At 47.6% G+C, this 23350-nt stretch overlaps 3 protein-coding genes across 3 annotated transcripts in view; 2 read left to right on the top strand and 1 right to left on the bottom strand.

The window, feature by feature from the left end:
* The window catches only part of LOC115403871 (interferon-induced protein 44-like), a 391401-nt gene extending 381514 nt beyond the window's left edge, over nt 1-9887 (top strand). The window contains exon 9 of the mRNA XM_030112908.1: nt 9788-9887. The gene's annotated coding sequence lies outside the window, so the exon portion shown is untranslated. The remainder of the gene's footprint in view (nt 1-9787) is intronic.
* The window catches only part of LOC115404702 (interferon-induced protein 44-like), a 52407-nt gene that overhangs the window by 20444 nt on the left and 8613 nt on the right, over nt 1-23350 (top strand). Inside the window, exons 6-8 of the mRNA XM_030114096.1 lie at nt 9771-9963; nt 10092-10125; nt 10270-10462. Coding sequence (XP_029969956.1) covers nt 9771-9963; nt 10092-10125; nt 10270-10462 — 420 coding nt within the window. The remainder of the gene's footprint in view (nt 1-9770; nt 9964-10091; nt 10126-10269; nt 10463-23350) is intronic.
* On the bottom strand, nt 5631-7950 carry LOC115403857 (uncharacterized). Its single transcript, XM_030112882.1, has 2 exons — nt 7505-7950; nt 5631-6865 (listed from the first exon to the last, which is right to left on the bottom strand). The coding sequence occupies exon 2, from the start codon at nt 6851-6853 to the stop codon at nt 5738-5740; it is 1116 nt and encodes a 371-aa protein (XP_029968742.1). The 5' UTR covers nt 6854-6865; nt 7505-7950; the 3' UTR covers nt 5631-5737.

Genomic DNA, 23350 nt, shown 5'->3' with positions numbered 1-23350 from the left:
TGTGCCACTACGACAATGTAAGGTCATAAACAAGGCACACTATACTCATGCCACTCTGGCAAAGATGTTCCCTGACAGAAACGGCAGTTGTAACAGATGCCACCCAAGCTCCAGTTAACCATGTACACATGTTCTAGGCTTGCCCCGACCTTAAAGATTTGTGGTTGAGTATTTTCAACACTCTCATCAACACCTGTACCATCCCGATCATCCCTGAACCATTGACCATGCATTTCCGCTTACCCCGAGGTTCCAGCATTCCCTCATTACAGTTTTTCACAATTGCTAAAACACTAAACCCCACTGCCTGAACCGAATTCTCAGTGGCCTAAACTCATTTTTCGAATCAAACACTCTTTTGGCATAAACTTAAACACTGTTCAGGTCCTATGCTCAATTTTCAAAACCGATCTGCTCTTTTTTGCAAAACCTTAGACACATTCTCAGTCACTAAACACATTTCACAACATTTTTGCAAAATTTTACTCACTGGCAGCAAAATGTGAACACAACTCCAACACAGCTGTCATCTTTTACACACAACAACTCAAAACTGAACACACATATTTCTAATGATGTGATCAGACCAAGTGTGCACAAAGACAAGATGCTGGAGACTGAATCTCCAGGACCGGGACCATGCAGTAGTGTGCTTTTGTTTTGTTTATTTTGTATTTATTTTTTGTTATGACGGTCAATTTAGATATCACTTTGACTTAGATGTTTTTTTTTTTTTTCTAAATGCATTTCAAATACGTAAAATAAAAATTTTCTGTGCACTACACACTCTGAAAACTGCTGGTTACTGTAAAAATAACCCACATTGGGTGAAATTGCTAACCCAGCGCTGGGCCCAAAAGGGACCGAGCCAATGCTGGGTTATTTCTACCCAGCTGTTTGGGCTGAAGATTTGACCCTGATGCTGGGTCAAGATTTATCAGCAGGTCTGGGAAAGTTACTTTACAGTAAAAATGTAAACCCTCAGAATTCAGAAACACGTGCCCTCTGCCATGCAAGGCTGTCAAACCCTCCACTGGAAGCCAGCTGGGGTTCAGTGCAGTTCATTGACATGTAGAGGAAAAGAGTTGAACTAACAACCTCACAACTACAAGACAATAACTCTACCAACTAAGCCACAGCCACACATCCATAGGGAGAGGGATGTCTTATATGTCTTTTCCTTCTTAGCCATTTCAATAATCCTCTGTGAGATCACAGGACTCCAGTTTTCTGTTGCGTTTGTTGCCAGAACTCTCCAGATGCAAGAAGGAGAAGGAGTTGCAGGAGTGTTCAAAATGGTGATTTTGTTCAAATCACCAATTCACTCTGCTGGGTCAACACAATTCATCTAATTTTGGGTAAAAGTGACCAAATCTGCACAAAATCTAGGGCTACCCAGGAAATGTGTTGGGGAAATAACCCAGCAGGTTTAAGAGTGTGGACTGCTTGCTGTGTCCTCAGTTATTTCATGTAGTGTCTAATGAATGATCTGAGGTGGGCATGTTTCTACCTGCTGTGTGTAAGATCTGAACGCATAGTGTGGTTTTGATCACAAGAGAACTGGTTTTGAGGTGATAATTCGGTTTTGACAGAAATGTCTGAGGTTTTTGTGAATGCAGTGTGGATTTTTGGATTTGTGTTTAAGGTTTTGAGAAAATGGATGGAGGTTTCAAGAAATGTGTTTTAGCAATTGTGAAAAACTGTAATTAGACATGTTAGACATGCCTAACCCTCACCCCTCCAGGCAAGATCTGTCATTCTTCTCAAGTGGAAACATGCCTCTCCTCCAACACATAATAAATGGACACAAGAGATTCTTGGTTGTCTTAAACTTGAAAAGATTCATTTTCCCTTTAATTTCTCCCTTCCCTTTCAACTTTTTACAAAACTGGGAACCCCTTTTCTTGATCTGACACCTCAATGTGATGACTTTACCCCCTGACCAAACTACCCCTTAAATTCCCTACCTCTTCTTTTGTTCTTTCTTTCTTCTTCTTTCTCCCTTTTCCCTTTTTTTTTTTTAATCTTTTTTTCAATTTTAATTTTCATTTATTAACTTTGTACCTGTCTGGGATTATGTATTTGAGTTATGTAACTTATTTTATTATCCTTGTGTTATTGTGAGCCTCCACCCATTTGGAAAACATGTCAACAACCACCAGGCAGTATTTCTTACCCTCTGCAGGAGTCAGTTCCACAAAGTCCATCATCAGGTGGTCAAAAGGGAACTCAGACGGCGGGTGAGCAGCGCTCCCCACAGGCCGGACATGGCCGACATTGTGAGCTGCACACACCAAACATGTCTTACAGTGCCGCTCCGCCACAACCGAGAATCCCCTGGTAAACCACAAAGATGTGACCTGTTGTACCATTCCCCCCTTGGAGACATGATCAACACCATGAGCAAGCTTAGCAAAATGAGGGAAGAGGCGGCGAGGGAGACAGGGACGTCCATCCGAAGACACCCACACCCCGTCAGCGAACCTGCACCCGCTTGAGGACCAAAGCCGGCGATCATCAGGCGTAGCCAGCGATTGAACCTCAGCAAGAGAAGCTGAGGGGGCCTCGGAGTCAGCAACAGTCAGCTGAGGAGCCGGAGGTGCACTCGCCGCCCGCCTGGCAGCTGCATCAGCAGCAGCGTTCCCCCTGGAGACTGAATCCGCAGAGCCTGTGTGTGCAGAGCATTTCACAACAGCAACAGCAGAGGGTAACAAAATAGCATCCAACAGATCAGAAACTTGAGATGCATTCAGGATCGGTTTACCACCAGACGTCAGAAAATTCCTGTGCTTCCACAGGACACCAAAGTCGTGCACCACGCCAAAGGCGTAGCGAGAGTCCGTGTAAATGGTGACAGTTTTCCCCCTGGAGAGCTTACAGGCCTCAGTGAGGGCCACCAGCTCCGCAGTCTGAGCCGAGAAGTGAGCCGGAAGGGAGCCGGACACCAGGGTGTCGTGATCGGAGCAAACAGCAAAACCCACCCGGTTTCTTCCGGTCACATCGCGAGAGGAGGAGCCATCTACATACAAGATGAGATCAGAATTAGGCAAAGGAGAGTCAGAAAGATCCACCCGCGGGGTGCAGACCTGTGACAAGACCTGATCACATTGGTGAGGCTCCCCATCTTCCTCGGTGGGGAGGAGGGTTGCCGCGTTAAGCCTGGTGCACCGCTGAACAGTGATGTTAGGCATGTCCAGCAAAACAGTAGTATACCTGAGCCAACGCGCCGCAGAGAGGTGCGAGGTACGCTGTTCAAGTAGAATGACCGACACAGAGTGTGGTACCATAACAGTGAGCTGAGAATAACCCACTATGTCTCTGGATGCCAAAACCGCTTTCTCCGCCGCCGCAACAGCACGCAGGCAGTGTGGGAGCCCCGCAGCCACCGCATCTAGCCGCGAGGAGTAGTACCCCACCGGACGAAGCAGGTCCCCATGCGCCTGTAAAAGAACAGATGACATGAAGCCATTCTTCTCATCCACCATCTGTGTGAATGGTTTGGTTGGATCAGGCAGAGCCAGAGCCGGAGCAGAGAGGAGGGCCTCCTTCAAAGCCACAAATGCAGCCTCGGCCTCCGTGGTCCACGGGACTGGTTCTTGCGCCGCAAGGTGTGACCCATAGATACACCTGGTAAGAGGGGACTCAAGAAATGAATAGTTAGGAATAAAATTCCTACAATAACCAGTCATGCCTAAGAAGGACATCATTTGTTTCTTAGTGACGGGTTTTGGAATGTTGTGTATCGCAGCAACGCGGGAGTCTGACAGCTTCCGAACGGAGCAGGAGATCACATGCCCCAAGAAGGTGACAGTGGGGAGAACATACTGCAGTTTCCTCCTGCTGACCTTGTGACCCTGCTCACAAAGATGACGCAACAATGCAAGTGTGTCAGTTTGACACTGCTCCTCCGTAGGCGCACAGACCAGGAGATCATCCACATACTGCAGAAGGACCGAACCTGGGGACAGCACAAAGGAGGAGAGAGAATCACGCAGTGCCGCATTATAGATGGTGGGAGACTCACAATAACCTTGACACAGCCGTGTGAAGGTGTACGGTTTCCCCTCGAATTCAAATGCAAACCAGTACTGTGAATCCGGGTGAACTGGAACAGAGAAAAATGCATTTGACAGGTCAATCACAGAAAAAAACGTAGCTGTGGACGGTATCTGAGATAAAATGGTGTGCGGGTTAGGAACGGTGGGAGACCTGGGGACCACCGCCCTATTCACAGCTTGTAGATCCTGAACAAATCGCCACTCCACTGGTTCACCAGGGCCCCTAATTTTTTTCACAGGAAACAGCGGAGTGCGCACTGGTGAGGAGGGGCAGGGCACAATCACCCCTGCTTTTAGCAACGAATGAAACACAGGAGTTATGCCTGCCACGGCCTCCTGTTTCAGCGGATACTGCTTCTGACAGGGCCGGAAAGAAGATTTGGGTGTGATGACGACAGGCTCACAACCCCTTATCAGTCCGACGTCATATTTGTTTTCAGCCCACAGCTGCTTTGGCAGCGAGTCAAGGGCTGCTGCTGTGGAGGGAGAGGCACAAGGAGAGAGAGAGAGAAGTGAATCATACTGGCACTCCAGCCGCACAGTACGCTGACAGTGAACAGCACTAGGGAGTGCTTGACAATACACGCGAGCTGATGAGGAGTATAAAACATGTGGGTCAGAAGTGGGCTCCCAATCTTTAGCTCTGGAAGCCTTCAGCATAAATGCCCCTAAGTGTTTCCAAGCCCGGTTCGACGGTCGAGCCAGCGAAATGTGAGGTGAGGAACCTCCCCACCCTCGAAATAAGGGACTCTGAGTCGGTGTGAGTTGGACCGAGAGAGCACAGAAAGATTTGTCCCACACCAAGCACTGAAGGATGAGTCTATCATGTGTTTGCTTAAAGAACTGCTCCTCATACTCGTCATCTGGACCTTCACGACAGAAATAAGACGTGCAGTGCAAATCTGCCGCCTCCATGAAAACTGAGGAGGGCGCCACTCTAGCCCGACATAATTCCAGCCAATGCAAACTTGTCGGTTGTTGACCAATCTTCCATTGGTACACATAGTTTGGGGTCAAAGGGCAATATTTGACCATTGTGAGTGTGCTCATGTTGTCCTCCTCAGGGCCAGTGGGGGGTCCCGAAATAGACAACCCCTCAGGTCCTGACACAACCGTGAGCCTGAGTTGACACATCAGATCCCTGCCCAGCAAATTGATCGGGCATAATTTAGAGAGGAGAAATTTATGAATGAACTGCGATCCTGTAGAGGGTGAACAGGTTAATGGAACCGTAAACCGCTCCCTCTGCTGATGTCCAGATGCCGATATGGACAGGATGGAATCCCCACTCAGTCCTGGGGCGGGAGTGAGGACACCATCCTGAATAACAGAATGGGTGGCACCCGTGTCCACCATGAAATGTACATTTTGGCCATTAACCACCAGGGTGTAAATGGGAAACTCCTTGTATTGCTCTTGTGATAGGAAGATGTGTGTGTGCATCTCATCCACATTGACCATGTGTGTGTGTGTCGTCTCAGCATCTACTGTGTGTGTGTGTATAGCGTCTCGCTATCTACTGTGTGTGTGTGTGGCGTCTCGCTATCTACTGTGTGTGTGTGTGGTGTCTCGCTATCTACTGTGTGTGTGTGTGGTGTCTCACTTCCCTGTACCGCTGCAGCTGAAATATCAGCGGTGTAATCCTCCGTCCCTGGGATCGCCTCCCCCCACTCGCACCGTCAGTCCGCGTGTGGAGCTTCCTTGCCACTCTCGCGTTCCTCCCGGGCCTGAGGGCATTTCTTTGCCCAGTGTCCACGTTGACCACACAGAAAACAGCAATCCCTGTCGACCGATTGACGATATTGCTTGCGCTGGCCACGTCCCCCGCTCCTGCGACCTCCTCGTCCTTTACCCCGACCCCCCGCTGGTGGGGGTCCCGAGTACATGGTCAAGGCAGCCTTATGAAGATCAGCATCCCGTCTCCCGGCCTGCTTGTTGACCTTATCTCTGATGATGTCCTGAGCGTGGCAGCAATGCCGTCTCAGGGTTGCGAGGCGGACTTCGTGTCTCATGCCCACATACAGCTGTCGTACGAGGGCCCCCATCTCGGGTAACAGTCCGTCCACAATAGTGGCACACAAGAGCTTCTCCCAGGGTTCAGCATCATCTCCCAGCCTAGGAGGACGCTGTAGTCCAGAATGGCGATTGAAGACCTCTTCAGCTCTGTGCAGAAAATCCTCAACCAGCTCCTGAGGCCCCTGTTTCAGAGAACGCAGTGCAGCGAGATCGGTGCGGTGGGGAAACGCCGTATTTATCGATGCGGTAAGTACTGTGATGGCATTACGGAAACCCGCATTGGCCACATGGGCCCAGTCCGGATCTTTCAGACGGGCTTCATCCCCGGGTATACTGTCCCGTATCTTGGCCAGGTCACAGGGCTTCAGCTTCAGGGCAAGAATTTTTCTTATCTCCGCTCCGGTAGGTCTGTATTCTTGGCAGAACGCTGAAAATTCAAGCCCGAATTTCTGTCCATTGTCAACCGGATCAGGGAGTTGTTTTCCGTGCAGCTGAACTTCCTCTGGAGACCATGGGCGGTACACCAGAATTGGACCGTCAGCACCAGCAACTTCCACCATCGGAGCGGTCACAGTGGATGAAACCGCGTGCGGAGACGGAGATGTAGAGCGCCGCTGGCGCCGGCTGCGGGTGCCGATAGGAGACCTGGTGGGACTCGGAGTCGTAGTTGAATCCGGGGCAGGTCCTCCTCCCACAGCTCCATCTAGCAGGGGTGGTGGCTGGTCTTGAGGATGACGGCGTCGAGGGGGGTGCGAGTCCAGGTCGGGGTCCACCTTCATGGCAGCCAATGCCTGTACAGCGGGAGCATAAGGCGAGGAAAGTGAAACATCATATGTTGGCGGTACTGATTTCAACATATTATCTTTTCTGTTTCCCACATCTCCACTCATATCCAATGCCCCCGCCATTTTGCGCATAGTCGCTTTCTTCTCTCTGTTTTCTGCTTCCGTTTTCCAAATTGTAATACACTTCTTATGCATCTCCAGTCGCTGCACATGTTCAGGCTTCAACTTCCCCTTCGAAGTCATCATTTTATCCCATTCCGCCTGAATGTCTCTTTCGACCTTCTTTATCTGATTCACACTCAAACTGCCCCCCTCGGGGAAACCAAACCTTTCACTCCATTCTCTCACACAGACCACACACTCAGACCCATACTTTTCGACATGTCGTTACATATTGGGGTGTCTGGAGGACTCTTCTCTTTAACAGATCTGTTACCCATTTTCAATTGGACGTCTCCAACGGCCTTTTCGCCTCTACGGTCCCAGCCCAGACCCGAGGGTGCAAAAGTGCTAAAAAACCCTCTCCAATCTCTCTCCCACTCCAAACACTACTCTGGGAAGATTGAAGTTTTATGCTGTTATTATAGTGACCGGCACTACATCAGTCACTCACCCTCCAACCAGTCCAATATGAAAAGAACTCACCGGGTGCTTGTAGGAGTTTTCCCTCAAAGGGGGAAAACCAGTTCGTGGATCCTAGCGGTGGTCCGGTCGGCAGGTGCGAACCCAGTCCCCGTAGAGTCCGTCAATGGCGGTGGGGCTGCAGCAATTTGTCCGCAGGATGGCCGATCACCGGGTCCCCGTCCCCCGCCGGATTCCACTCGTAGGATCCTGTTCGTGACGCCAACTGTTATGGCAATTTTATTTTAATAAAATGCATCAGCCGGCGAGTTCGTTTTGGTCTTTTTATTAAGCTGTACAGCAGGAGAAGTCACACAGTCAACAGAGTAACAGAGTGAGTTCTGCCCTCGCAGGGGCGTGCAAGCCTCTAATAACTATCTGCTGCGTTCACTCCCAGGGGCCTTGACCGCACCCAGCCGCAGGCTGGATACAGGAAGACTCCCACGAGGGCCCGCAGCTGCTACGCTAAGATTATCAGGAAAAGTAAATTCTAGACAAAGCAGTCGCGGTTCCCCACACATCGGAGTGTGGGAGCTACGGTAGACAAAGCAGTCGCGGTTCTCCACACATCGGAGTGTGGGAGCTACGGTTGTTTACAAAAAATACCTCTGTGAGCACTACAAGTGAGAAACAGCATGCAGACATGAGAAATTTCCATCACACCAGACTTAAATGGAGGGATAGGTGGGAGGAGGGTAAGGTGGGTGGAGTGAGGGTGGGATAGGTGTATCATGCTATTGGCACTGTCTGTCTGTCATGTTGCCTGTGTTCGTCTCCTGTATGCTTGAATACCTCAAATAGGGATGTGGATGCACACTGTTACATTGTTCTCCACTTGTACGGTCTGCCAGAAGAAAAAACAATAAACAGATTTGGAATAAAATTAAATAAATCTCAAACGCAACTTCAGAGACTTGTACATGGTTTCTAAGCTCTGCATCTGAAAACAGGATGTTTTCAAAGGAACTTCTACCGTATTTTCTGCACTATAAGGCGCACGTAAAAGCCTGTAATTTTCTCAAAACCCAACAGAGCGCCTTATAATTTGATGCACCTTTTCTGCGGGAATTAGGGTAATCACTCTGATCACATGAGCAAACAACCCCTGCTTGCTAAGCTGCTAAGCTAGCTCGTTCTTGCAGAACGGGAAACACGAAGCTTCAAGGACATTCTCCATCTCCAACCTGTCAGTCACCATAATCACACAATTGCACAGCCGGCCGACGTGGGAAGTGGCTGGACGCCGGGCAGCAGCCTGCACGCTGCGACTCCGACAACGGCCGGCCCCTGCCCGGCAGCCCACCCGGGACGCCGGGAGCGGCTGGCCAGCTGCGGCTGAGCTGTCGGTGGGGCACTTCACTCAGGAGATGGCAGCTGGCTGAACCCCGGTGACCAAGCAAGTTAGACCAGTCGTGGCCGAGCTCTGAGCTGCACATCCGTGAAGAGGAGCGATCCTCAGTCAAACTCGCTCTGATATGTCGCTTTACTCACACATTTCAACCGAGAATGTAACCACCGAGACTGCCAATATGTATTTCACTCATACTATTCAGTGTTTCCTGCAGGATAAAAGTTTGGCAAGGGGGGAGAATATGACGGGGGGATTGCGGCACGGTGCCCACTTGTAGCTCGTTGGGGGGGGCACTGGCTGCCGCTGCTGCGAGGTACGGTGCGGTGTTCACTCGTTGGAGCGTCCAGCTCAATCAATTGAGCGCAACTGCGAATTAACCGCGAGCTCGGCGCTGTTATTATTATTATGTTTTCCTCTCCGTTGTCCGGGCACTGCAGAATTTAGTGCGGGCGGGGCGCCCGGACTGAAAAGGTCTGGCAGAAACCCTGCTATTCTATACATCCTATGCGCCTTAAACTGTGGTGCGCCCCATATATGATTTTTTTTTTAAATGAAAGCCATTCATTGACTGTGCGCCTATTAATCCAGTGAGCCTTATAGTGCCGAAAATACTATTTCTTTTCACAAATGCAATTTTTTTTGACAGTCATGAAAATCATGTTCTGCACATTCACAAAGTTGAGTTTTTATGCAACTTTTTTTCACAGCATGACAGAACTTTATTTATAAACAGGAACTCTGAAATTATGTGCAAACGTTCATTTACAGATGCAAAATATTTCTTGCATATTGAGCCCATAGTATTTAACAATTTTATAAGCTTGTGAAGTGTATGCATCAATGAAAGAGAGTTCAGGTTATTAAACTAAACTACAACAGCATGCAAATATCTTAGATTGAAAACAATTCAAGTTTTTGTGATATTATGTTTAAACACAGATGGAAACAGTGACTAATGTCCTCGGCATTCCGATGAACTGCGTCTTCCCGGTGAAGAACTACACCTCAGAAATCAAAACGGATGATGTGATGGACGCAGTGATACTGTGCGCAATGAGAAAGATCATTGACTTCGGAGAAGACTTCTTGAATGACACCCCACCTGATCCTCCGACTCCTCCACCAGCTGCGAGTAATACACTTGAAACTACAGAGAAATGTTTGAACTGAAATGAGAAAATAATGAAAGAATTAGGATACAAAGCCAATCAAAAATGTGATTATTGAGAATTGAGTATAACATTGCCTTTGCCTTTTTAGCTTTGCAGGATCCATGGAGAAAGATCAAATTTGGGTGAGCATTCAGAGCATTGTGAATCTGATGTTTTCAGTTTGTCTGCTTGTCAGTTACACTGTTGGATAATATCTAATCAGATAAGTGGACTCTTTGCAGAGCACATTTGTATACTTTAACTGAATCAACTTTCTTTCTGACCAGTGACAAAGCCCAGCATGAGTTTGTTCAGAACTATCAGCCTGAAAAACAAGGCCAGCATATCAGAGTTCTGCTGCATGGACCACCAGGCTCTGGGAAATCCAGTTTCATTAACTCTGTCGACAGCGCTCTGCGAGGGAAAATCACAACTCGAGCTTTGGTAGCCACTGGCTATGATGGCAGCTTTACCAAACAGGTATGAAAAGACTTTTGAATATATTGAAAAGTTAATTTGTATTCATTCACTTTGTAACTATTTTGTACCGTTCAACATCAATGTAAAGATGGAGACTTTCTTCTCAATTGATTTGACACTGTCTTTAGCTGGAGGAGAGCACTGATTAAAGAAAAAAAAAAGAAAAAAAAAACAAGACAATTGCTCATTAAAAAACAGCTGGCATTAAAATGAGAAGCTGACTTAACCTGTGAGCAGATGGTAACATTATCATGACGATATAACTTTTTAACTTGCAGTACAGAAGTCATAAAACCCCCAAAAAAAGGCGTAGAACCTTCTATCCCTTCATCTTCAGTGATACCATGGGCATTGAGAAGAGCAACAAGGGAGGGGTGAATATCGAAGACATCAAAATGATCTTGAAGGGAAATGTCAAAGAAGGATACACGGTAAGATAACTGCATCAATGAATTTTCCACAGACTTTAATAAATCAAAACAGTCAGTACTGCTCTCTGCTCTGTAATAAATACATATTTATGAAGTCTTAGAAACCAAGACTCAAGTAAAAGTACAAGTACTCTGTCAAATAAGTTACTTGAGTAGAAGTTGAAGTGTTCTGGAAGCACCATACTTAAGTGGAAGTACTAAAGTGTTATTTTCTGTACTTAAATATTGCAAGTAGTTTATTTTGAAACATCCTACTCCAGTAGGCTACTAATAGTAAAGGTACAAGTAGCCAAATGTGTTGAGTAGTTACTAAAGACAACAGTCAACATATATAAGCATTTCTTCTGTGAAAACAAAAGTAGACAACTTCAACACTGAGAACATAACTAAAACCAGATCACACATGCCCTTTCCTACTGTAAGCATCCCTCTCATGGGATGGGCAGTACCAAGACAAGTGGACCCTGTTCTGAAGGTTCAGTAGCTCAAAAACATTTGTGACATCAGCGTAGTACGAGGGGGTACCCAAAAGAAACCGGAATTTGGTCAGAAAACAATAATAATAATGAGATTCGACTTCTGGCCATCAGATTGTGCTACAGGTAAGCCTCATGCAAATCTGTGAAAAATCTGAGATCCCAGAGTTACACTGACGCCTGTCAGGCGCTATTTATAGTAACAGAGTGCAGCTCCGCTCTGCGATTTTTCCAAAATGGCGACATTGCTAGAGCAGAATGCGAACATTAAATTCTGCTTTTTGCTGGGAAAAACAGCAGCAGAAACACTCACCTTGTTGCAGCAAGCCTACAAGGATGATGCTCTGGGGAAGACTCAGGTCCATGAGTGGTCCGGGGGTTTGAGAAGGGCCAGATGTCGGCGCGTCAGGTCCGCTCAGCCGTGAAAACAATGCTGAGCTGCTTCTTGGCTGTCCAGGGTCTCGTCCACAGCGAGTCTGTCCCTCCAGGTCAAACTGTAAATCAGGACTACTACATGGAAGTCCTCAGACGGCTCCGTGAGGATGTGAGGAGGAAACAGAGCGTAGTGGTGGAGTGGAGCCGGTTGATCCACCACCACAGAGCGCCAGCGGACACGGCGCTGCGCATCACGCAGTTTATGGAGAAGAATGAGATGAATCTCCTTTCCCATTCGCTTCATTCGCCAGATGTAGCCTCGAGTGACTTTTTCTTGTTCCCCAAGTTGAAGAAGGAGCTGAAGGGACAGCGGTTTGCAGATGTGGAGGAGGTGACTGGTTTGATCAAACGCCGCCTGATCACATGATCTGGTCACATGACCAGACAGCCGCTCACGCTGCGCGATCGTAGCTAACCTACTCGGTTCAAACATAACGTCAAACATGAAGCTCCGGGTACATCATCCACCTCTAACCTGTCAGTCACCAGAATCACACAGTTTGTCCTCCAGTCTCCCGCCTGCTACGTGAGAAGCGGCACACGAAAAAAAGCTGTGCAAATCGCCACGTTGCAGCCGGCATCGTGAGTAAAAAAAAAAAAAAAAAAAAGAGGCCGTCGTGCCGCAGCCGCATCGTGGTTAAAAAAAAAAAGAAGCTTTTGGCCGAATTGGTAAGCAGCTTACAGTCAAGTCGGCACCAACCAACTGGGCCACTTGACACCCATTATGAATTATGCATTAAATAAACCTGTGGATTATTTAATTAACAATTCCGTAGCACCACCTCGTTTAGAGGAAATCAATCACCAATTTACAGTCTCAAAGATGAGGAGTTAATTTAAGCTGCTTGTTAATCTTCGGATAAACAACCGTTAAATTATCAGAGAAGCATGAGATCGAGCATAGACTGTCACAACCATCAACATTGTCACAAAACACAATCAAAAACCACTATGAGTCGTCAAGTTCAGTTAATGAGCGTTTATTAACCATGTCTATTACTAATCAACACAACTAATAACAAAACTGAACCGATTCAAAGCATGCAAACATCAGTGTGTGTGCGTGTGTGTGTGTGTGTGTGTGTGTGTGTGTGTGTGTGTGTGTGTGTGTGTGTGTGTGTGTGTGAAAAAAAAAACACTGCCGACTTCAGCAGTAGAGCAGTTTTTCTTCGTTACAATACATCTTTGGTAATAAAGGTATGAAATTTTGACCAAAAATGGACGAAGAATACAAATTAATAAACACAAAAAAATCATTTAAGAATTGCAAGGATAAATGTGATTGTTATGGCCCTGGAGCCGTCTTGTGTCTGAGTGCTCTCCTGCTCTGCACCTCACCTCCCTGGTTCCGATCAGCGATGCCAGGTGCAACCAATCAGCCAATCAGCCACAGCATAAGAAGCTGGAGCTGCTGCCAGTGTGTGGTGGACTCCGATCTCCAGCAGCAGCACGTCCTGATCCAGCTTTGTACTGCCCGTTGTTCCCCTTTTGTTAATTGCCTCTCCAGTTTCTTTTTCCCTTTTGTTTTGTAAATAAACCTCTACCTTTTTGGTGCACCACATCACCCAGCTCCGCTGCCTCTCCTTTTGCAACCTCCTGACCCGGATCTGACAACAGCCGATCATGCCCTCGGCACGTAACAGTGATCTAACATGTTTTTGTTGTTGTTTCAGTTCAACCCTGGTTCTTCCCTGTCTAAGGGTGATCCCTTCTACAACAGTACACCAACAATAAATGATAAAGTTAGTGTTCTGGTTTGTGTTGTTCCTGCCAACACACCAACAATAATGGATGATAAAGTATTTGAGAAGATACGGGACGTCAGAGAAGCAGCCAGTGACTTAGGTAAGAGTTATTGTATACATTATTTGTAAATGGTAAATATATTTCACTTACATAGCATGTTTTCAACTCTTGAACACTCCCCAAAGCACTTTACAGTGTTAATGTAATGTTTTTCAAATAGCTGTGTGCCTCACGTGCAGCACAAGCGCTGCAACACAAACAGTGTTAGAGGAGACCTGCTTTCCCCTCCTGACTCGCCGGACAGTTTGCCAGAATGTCTTCGAGGCTGACCAGTAGTCTTTCTCCATGGCCTCCCCGAACTCCTCCCAGACCCGAGTTATTGCCTCCACAACCACTCGGGCTGCAATTCGCTTGGCCTGCCGGTACCTGTCAGCTGCTTCTGGAGTCCCATGAGTCAACAGGGCTCGATAGGACTCCTTCTTCAGCTTGACGGCAGCCCTTATTTCCGGTGTCCACCACCGGGTTCAGGGGTTGCCGCCACGACAGGCACCGGAGACCTTACGACCGCTGCTTCGACAATGGAGGTGGAGAACATGGTCCACTCGGACTCAATGTCCCCAGCCTCCCTCGGGACATGAGAAAAGTTCTCCGGGAGGTGGGAGTTGAAAACCATGCTGACAGAGGGTTCTACCAGACGTTCCCAGCAGACCCTCAAACACGTTTGGGTCTGCCAAGTCTGTCCGGTTTCCTCCTCCGCCAGCGAATCCAACTCACCACCAGGTGGAGATCGGTCGACAGCTCTGCTCGTCTCTTCACTGAAGTGTCCAAAACACGCGGCCGGAGGTCAGATGACACGACAATAAAGTCGATCATTGACCTCCGACCTATGGTGTCCTGGTGCCAAGTGCACTTACAGACACCCCTGTGCTCGAACATGGTGTTCATTATGGACACACTGTGGCTAGCACAGAAGTCCAATAACAGAACACCACTCGGGTTCAGATCAGAGAGGACATGCGATCCAATCACCCCCTTCCAGGTCTCACTGTCGCTGCCCACGTGGGCGTTGAAGTCCCCCAGTAGAACAATGGAGTCCCCAGATAGAGCACTGTCCAGCACCCCTCCCAGGGACTCCAAGAAGGCCAAGTACTCTGCACTGCTGTTCGGCCCGTAAGCCGATACAACAGTGAGGCACCTATCCCCGACCCGAAGGTGCAGACATGCGACCCTCTCGTTCACTGGGGAGAACTCCAACACATGCAGCTGAGCTGTGGTGCAGACCCACATCAGCCCGCCGCCTCTCACCGCGGGCAAGGCCAGAGAAGTGGAGTCCAGCCCTTCTCGAGAGGTTGGGTTCCAGAGCCCAGGCTGTGTGTGGAGGTGAGCCCGACTATATTTAGCCAGTACCTCTCAACCTCCCTCACAAACTCGGGCTCCTTCCCGCCCCCCAACGAGGTGACATTCCATGTCTCTTGAGGTAGTCTCTCTGTCCGAGAATTGGGTCACCGGGCACCCTGCCGTCAGCTGCCACCCAATCCATACTGCACCCAGCCCCTACGGTTCCCTTGGGGGGTGGTGGGTCCGCCGGAGGGTTGGCCCACGTCGCCCCTTCGGGCGGGGCCCCAGCTGCACCATACCAGGCGACGTCACGGACCCAGATTTTATTTTCTTCATAAGGGCTCTTGACCTGCTCTTAGTCTGGCACATCACCCAGGACCTGTTTGCCATGGGAGACCCTACCAGGGGCATAAAGCCTTGGGCAACATAGCTCCAAGGATCTCGCAGGAACTCAAACTCCCCAACCACCTTACGGGGGCAGGTCAGGGCGGAGAGTGCAACTTCATCTCACAAAGATTCATGATACTAATAAAACTGCTTTTCTGCTCTTCAGCCTCAGACCTGCATCCTCACTCTGATGTAAAACCACTGCTGTCATTCACTGAACACAGAGATCACAGAGCAGCGAATGTCAGGGAGTGAATATCAGAAAACACACAGCTTTGCGTTCAAGTGCAGTATGATAGTCGGTCAATGGCATCGGCGTGTTATTTGTTTGTATTTGCCGATACTGAGTACTCATTTAAATTCTATGATCACTGGGTTTTTACGCTTTCTTGGCAGGAATCCCCCAAATTGCTATTCTCACCAAAATCGATGAAGCCTGTCCTGATGTCAAAAAAGACCTGAAGAATGTCTACAAGAGCAAGCACATCAAAAAGCAGGTATGGTGAGATTTCATGAGCTGGTGACGACCAGTGCAGCATCAGATCTGCACAGAGGGGACGACCGTGATTGCAGTCATTAAAGTAAATTAAAATAGTCTGAACATGATAATCTTTAAACTGTTCAATTTTTTTGTACAAACTTAGATGGAAGCAGTGAGTGCTGTGGTGGGAATTCCAATGAACTGCATCTTTGCAGTGAAGAACTACAGCTCAGAAATCGAAACAGACGATGAGACGGATTCACTGATACTGAGCACAATGAGAAAGATCATTGACTATGGAGAAGACTTCCTGAATGACCAGTCTGCTTCGGATGATGATGAGATTTAGGAAATCACTCTCAATCACAACATGGAACATAATTGAAAACAGTGATTATACAAACTTTGAAATTTCACACCTGAAAACAGAAGTAAAATGTTATCAATATCAGCAGGATCACAGTTTCTGTATGAATGTTCATGAATGAAGTTAAACAGGCAGTATGGTGTGAGCTTTCAGTTCTTCAGAGGTCAGAACAAACACGAAGATTTGTTCACTGCCCTTTTCATAACTGGGGTGTCTTTGTGGGGAGGTTTCTTTGGATGTGTTTGTTTGGTGATGAATTAAAATTTCTCTCCAGATATAAGACAGATGATTCATTGCTGCACAACTGAATTTAATTTAAAATTGAAGAGAATTTTGAATAGTCATTATTTTTCCTCATGTTTGAGGAATCATTAATGATGCTGATTTTGGAGTCAAATGCAATGAGTCTTGCTGTTGAATTGTTCATATAAATATTTATTCAAAGAAAATGTTAGTGATTATTAAGTTGATTGAATAATTACTGAATGCCAAGACTTCTTGTTTCTGTTAAAAAAATAAGTCTTTATATAATTAAAGTTTTGAAATCTTGAATTAAGTCTGTTTTTTGGGGGGTTTTTTTGGCACTTAATGAGCATTTTCATTTCTGATTCTGGTAAAATAGTAATAATAAGCAGTGACGTTTCTGTGTTAAAATACTTAGGAGAGTTATCAGTGAAGTCATTGGTGTGTGTGTGTGTGTGTGTGTGTGTGTGTGTGTGTGTGTGTGTGTGTGTGTGTGTGTGTGTGTGTGTGTGTGTGTGTGTATGTGTGTGTGTGTGTGTGTGTATCAGCAGTCATGACTACACAGAGTTCAACACCACTGTAAGCACGTCCATATAAGATTTGGAATGGAATGCTATTTTATTGTCATTGCAACAACTTACAAAAGTTACAAGTTACAACGAGATTACTGAGGTTTAAAGATGCCCAAGCAGCCAATTACGGCGCCCCGTCTTGAAAAGAAACAAAGAAATAGTTAAAGGAACTCAGATTTGGGGGGGGGGGGGGGGGGGGGGGGGGGGGCGCTACATCGATTCAGATCACGGTTCCGGAGGGAGTCATGATTAGAAGTGAAAGACCAAAAAAAGCCAAACCCACGCTTGTACATAGCAGGACATAAGACAGTTGCTTCAGTTCAGCAGATCAGCGTCGCAAGCTCCATCATCAGCGCAACTCGTCATCACCACTGGTCGTCAGCAGAGAAGTGCGGTGGAGACGTTGAGAGTGGGGGGAGGGAATGTGTGTGGCGAGTGTGTGGCATTTCAGTTCGTCAGTCCATGCACGTGTGTGTGGTTTGGCCCGGCTCTCCTTTGCGCTCCAGTTCATGGCGACGCCCACTCGCAGATGGTGATTGCCGTGGAAACGGCCTTGAACGAAGCAGTCCAGAGGTGATTGGGTTGCGTTGGTAGTGAGAGAGAAGGAATAGATGAGCAATCTTCAGTCCTTGAAGCTTCAGGACGTGTTTTGAATTCCAGGGTTGCAAGACGCAGTCAGAAGGTATCTTGTTTTGGTGTGGAAGGAGCCGTTTTGACCTTCCTCTGCTGGTTCTCAGCCTTTTTCAGACAGCAGCTGGGTGTAACCCTATCGTGATGAAATCCATCTTGCGTCTCAAATCGTCCATAGTCCCAGCCAAATTACACACCTTTCGAAAAAGTTCACACAAAGGGTCAGCGTCAGCTTTTGCCCGTTGGTTTTGAAAGACCGTCATCCCTTGGACGTCTTTTATGGCGGCGGTCTTCTTAATTCTCCAGGGGGTCAGGCCGCAGCACAAGCCAGTCAGCAGCAGACCGATCATCATAAATCCAAAAATGTACACATCCTCAATGTCCTCGATGGACAGGGATGACAGGCATGTGACACCCCCTCCACTTACCCCGGGCGTCCATCACATACCCAGCATGCCAAGTCCCGTTCGGGCAGGCAGGATCCCCAGCTCCTGTGCTCTTCGTTGAAATGATCGTATCATTAGTGTTGAGAGACCAGCTGATCAATTCCATGTTTGATATTTTGGTTTGTTCGAAAAACAAAGTCAAGTGATTGCTCCAGTCAAACAGACGAGACAAGAGTGCAGCAAGCAGAGACAGTAGGGAGGGAGGAGCGAACAGGGAGCGATAGAAAAAGCGTCCACCTCCTCCGAGAGCCAAACAAAGAAGGTCCATGAGAATGGAAAGAAAAAAAGCTTTCACTCACCAAAGCTGAGGGCTCTCTTGGAAAGAAAAGTTGGCACAACATTCTTCTTTTGGAAAAACATTGAGATAACTTTGGTTCATTGATTTCTAATTGTTAGCTTTGGCTTTATCAGCGCTGAACTGTCTCAGTCTGTCAACCACTAATCAATACCTGCCTACATTGGCAGCAGCCAATCAGCTCCCAATTTGGAAATCGCGAGTGGAGCTCCAAGCTCGAAGCCCCACGGTCTCAATGAACGCAGCTGCATGAGTACTTGTATTTTTCTGTATGCAATACACACTGCATTATGAGAGTGTGGAGCACTCTTCTGCCCAAATTGTGTTTTATCAGGAGAACACAGCCTGAAGCAGCAGGACAGAGACCAAAAACCATGAACTAGCATCCTAACGCACTAATTATATGCTATTTTGGAGGGAGGGAGCGATATTTTCAGATTAAATACGGCAGATGATCTTCAAGAATTTAAAACATTGTCTGCCTGCAGTACTTCCTGGTGACACCAGGTGGGGCCGTGCCCCTCCAGCTCCTAATGACCAATCAGTGCTCTGTCCATCCGAGGGAAGCAGTTTGGGTTTCACTGTCTTGCTCAAGGACACTTCAGCATGTGGACAGGGGGAGGTGGGGAATCTAAGCCACAACCTTCAACTGAGAGACGACCCTCTACCATCTGAGCCACAGCTGCTACTGAACATGTGCTTCAGGAGTCAGTTTGGGAGAACTGTAACTTGGTGGCAAAATGACCTGGGGCCTTACCTATAAAACTCTGCGGGAAAATCTGACAATAATCATGTGTGGGAATGCAACGCAAACTTCTGTCCCCAAAAAAAATTCAGGAGCCAAAAAACAGTCTGCAGCACAGCTGTTCGCAATTTCCAAGTAATGGTTCCAAATCCTGCAGAGAACGTGATGGTGGTCGATCCCACCCACAATCCCGCCCCAACTCCACCCCTTGGCCCCTGTGGACCAGTGACAAACTGAAATACTGGAAAGTATTGCTGAGTGTGTGTTTCACATAATAATGACAAGACAATCAGACATACAAAACAACTTTACTTATGTATTTAATATCTTGATTTTTCAGATACACCAATTCACCTTTTAAAGTTACCCACCCCTTAAGATCACCCTTGCCTTACCTTACTGTCTAACTGTCCAGTACTTCCACTGCAACAACCCAGCACTTTACCTGCAACTACTTGTTAACAACTGGGAACCGGGCCGTATTCTAAACTGAACACTTGTCGGCTCAACTTACTGTGCAACTTCTGAGTACTTTGCCAGTAACTACCTTCCCTACCCATGCAGGTACTGGGTACTTACACTCTAAGTACCCAAGACTTACCTGTAAGTACAAAGGGTTCTGTTATATTTTTTTCCATTATTAAAGAAATTTATTTTGAAAATAACCAATTCACAAACCAGAGTAAAATAATCAAAACATGATGCATAATTGATAACATTTACTTTTAAGAAAAAATATATTTATTTCAACTAGGAAACTACTACATAAGCTAAACCACTACATAAATAATATTCAACTACTATATATGAAAGTACTGATAATTTTCACAAAAACATAATTGTGGCCAATTCAAATAAAAGTCAAATAAAATCAAAATAAAAGTGCCACACAAACTCCACTAAAACTTAGAAAATTACAACTACAACAATATGTTTTCATTCACATAGATCGTCTACTTTTTAGACCTTTTCTTTTTGATTACTGCATTTCTTCTTTTTGTTCTTGGCCTTCTTCTTCTTCTTCCTTTCGTCCTCTGATGAGGAGCCTATTAACGACGCTGATCTAGTCCCAACTCAGTTTCAGATGGATCTTCGGTGAATATCGAGGCTGTTTTCAGACCTGCTGCTGATCATCAGGTGCTGGCAGGTGGTGAGTCCTGCTTTTGACTCACCTCTCCAGAAGAGCTCTCTCCCCTCTCAGTCTCTAAGCTGCTCTGTCCTCCTGACTCCTACAAGTCAATAGGGATGGTGAAGTGATTATTGTTAGTGTATTATTATTATTATTATTATTATTATTATTATTATTATTATTATTAGCCACTGCATAAAAGACTAATAAGTTAGCTCAGTAGCAGCGTGTTTTTTAGCTGCTACTTCGCTAGCTGAAACGTCTCTCTCTCAGGTTTTTATTTTTTTATTAATTACATGGGACCTTCTGCTGTTAGATAGGGGCTGGAGCTAACTGTTACTACCAGCTGTGATAAATGTTTACTTTCTTGAAAAACCTTCGTATATCCATTTTTCCTGAATCTTCTCCTGATCTGCTCATTGAATCTTCTCCCTGCTCTTGATGCTCTGAGCGCTACGCGCAGCAAGTGAGGGGCAGAGAAAACCTGGACTGGAATTCTTTTTCTTTTTTTTTTTCTTCCCTTGTCCTGTTCGGCAGCCAGGGCGTGCAATATTGTATGATTGTAGCCTTTTACTATCCGAACAGATTTTAATGTTAGCAGCAAGGCGAGACTGAATCTCCTCCTGCTGCTGCCTTTATTTAAAGCTGGCATCCGGCATGGCTGCCGGACAGGACCGGGACGGAAATGCTCAGAGAGCGAGAGACAGAAAGAGAGAGAGATAAAGAGAGGGGGAACGGGGAGTGGGGGGGACAACCTATGTACAAATTCACAATGCAAAACAGTGTTGTCGACACACCACACGCAACCAAGAACAGTTCCAAACCCCAATCGAGACAACACCAAAACCGAGTCGACAACCAATACAAAAACTGACAGAACCAAACATATACATATATATATATATATATATATATATATATATATATATACATATATGTATATATATATATATATATATATATATATATATATATATATATATACACACACATACACACACACACATATATATCCCCCCCCCCCCCCCCCCCCCCCCCCCCACCCCCCCCCCCCCCCCCCCCCTCCGACGAACCATAGTAGTGAACAGACCAGGCCACAAAAAAAAAGGAGGTGTAGGGAAGGAAGGAAATGCAAGGACACCACAAACCTTTTTTTTTTTTTTTTTTTTGAGAATATAGCTAGTAGTAACTAGTAGTAACTAGTAGTAAACTCGGGCGTGCATCAAGAGAGGGCTACTACAGAGCACCATTACCACCACAAGAAGACGAGGTAACCGAGTATATGAAGAGTGATTAAAGATCAGCATGATCATGCAAATATGATGGTGATAGTGATGGTGATAGTGACCATGCATATATGACCTCTGACCCCTGAGAAGGCCAGAAGCAGGCCAGAGAGGCCCTTAGAGCCCAGATCCAAGCCGCTCCCCCAGGCAGACGCCCACGCTCCGGTTCAGAAATGGGGCAGAGGAAAGCCCCGGTCGGGGACTCCAGCGGTCCCGGGGCCCAGGCCCCGCGGAGCCACGACCAGCAGGAGCCGGTCCACCCCGGGCGCCGGACGCCCGGGGCGGGCAGAGCCGAGAGCCCAAGGCCCAAGAGCCCAAGAGCCAACCCCCCACACAGGCGGAGGGCCATGACCCACCCGGGAGAACCGGCGCACACGGGCGGCTACCCACCCCAGGCCAGTACACCCCCCAGCGCTCCGGGCACGCACCCCGAGATCCAGGGCATCACCCCCCCCCGCCCTCCCGTCCACCCCCCGACCCACCCCGACCCACACACACACACACACACACAGAGTCAACCCTACCCCAAACACACTCACATTCCCACGTCATCCAACCGTCACATCCTGTGGGAGAGCCCCCCGGAAGGCAAGGTAACACCGATCACTACATCCAGGCCCCCCCACCACCCACAACCGCCGCCCCCCACCCCCAAACCCCGCCGCTGCAGACAGGTATGCACCCTCCAGAGCCAGCAGCCCCCCAAACCACAGCCGGTCCAAACCCCAGGCCTGTGGGGAAAACAACAGCACCCCCCCCTCCCCCCCACCAGAAGGGATCCGGAAACGGGGGCGCAGAACACCCCATTGCCCCCTCCCTCCCCCCCGCCTCATGAATGTTGATGGGGTATATGTTGTTTGCGATTAAAATTGAGGGGCAGTAACCACACCGTGCCGCGAGCGAGGCCAAACGAGCAGTCCCATCTACCTGAACAGCCCCACCCCCGACACAGCGCACCAAGACCCCCCGACGTGTGTGTTTGTATGTACTTGGTCGTGTTAGATGACTAAGTGCAGTTAAGACTGAGAGGCGAGCCACTGAAGGGTGCAGTGATTGGGGTCACTTAGATGGCCCCCTCCACCACACCCTACCTGATAAGCCCGCCTCCCAAAGCCCTACGTGTGTGTGCATGAGAGCGGGGGGAGAGGGGGGTCCGGGGATGCTGCAGCACCCCCGTCACCCAGGAGCCCCTGGATGAAGGACAGGGCCAGGAGTGCCCGGCACCCACTGACCCAGGGCCCCCGGAGCCCACCGCCGCCAGACAGCCCCAACAACCGGCGCGGGCCCCCCCCCACCAACAACCGACCCTCAAAGAGGAGAGGCCCTCATCTTCCCTTTACATGAAGTGATGGAGCTGATCACAGGGGACCAGATTCAGCTGATTGGTCCTTTGAACAGACAGACATTGTCTCCAAGCTAATATGATCTAATAAAAGACTCTTAAACTGCCTGTTACTCAGATTATTTCTGGAATTCCAATTTACAATGATAGTTTTCTTTGCGATGCACAAGATGGTGAGAACCATGTAGACAGAGTTTATTGACATGTTAATTTCACCCAAATCACCTAAAAGGCACAGTGTGGGAGTTGCAGGAATATTGCATGTGAACCATGCTGACAGATCTTCACACACCTGAAGCCAGAACCTCTGCACTGGTGTGCAGGACCACAAGGCATGGAGGGAGCTGTCAGTCATGTTATCATTGCAATGTGAACAGATATCAGATTGTGATAGACCCATCTGGAACATCCTTCGTCCTGTATCTGGACTGGAATTCAAGTGATGTGGGCGAACTCTGTCTGAACAAGTGGAATGGACTGGATAACAACGTGCTGACGGGGCTCTCTACCTTACACTATGAAGTAAAGGGAAACTGACA

Source organism: Salarias fasciatus, chromosome 17 (assembly GCF_902148845.1).
Source record: "Salarias fasciatus chromosome 17, fSalaFa1.1, whole genome shotgun sequence".
Taxonomy (NCBI): domain Eukaryota; kingdom Metazoa; phylum Chordata; class Actinopteri; order Blenniiformes; family Blenniidae; genus Salarias; species Salarias fasciatus.
The sequence above is the reverse complement of the archived record's forward strand: the minus strand, read 5'-3'. Positions and strand labels throughout refer to the sequence as shown.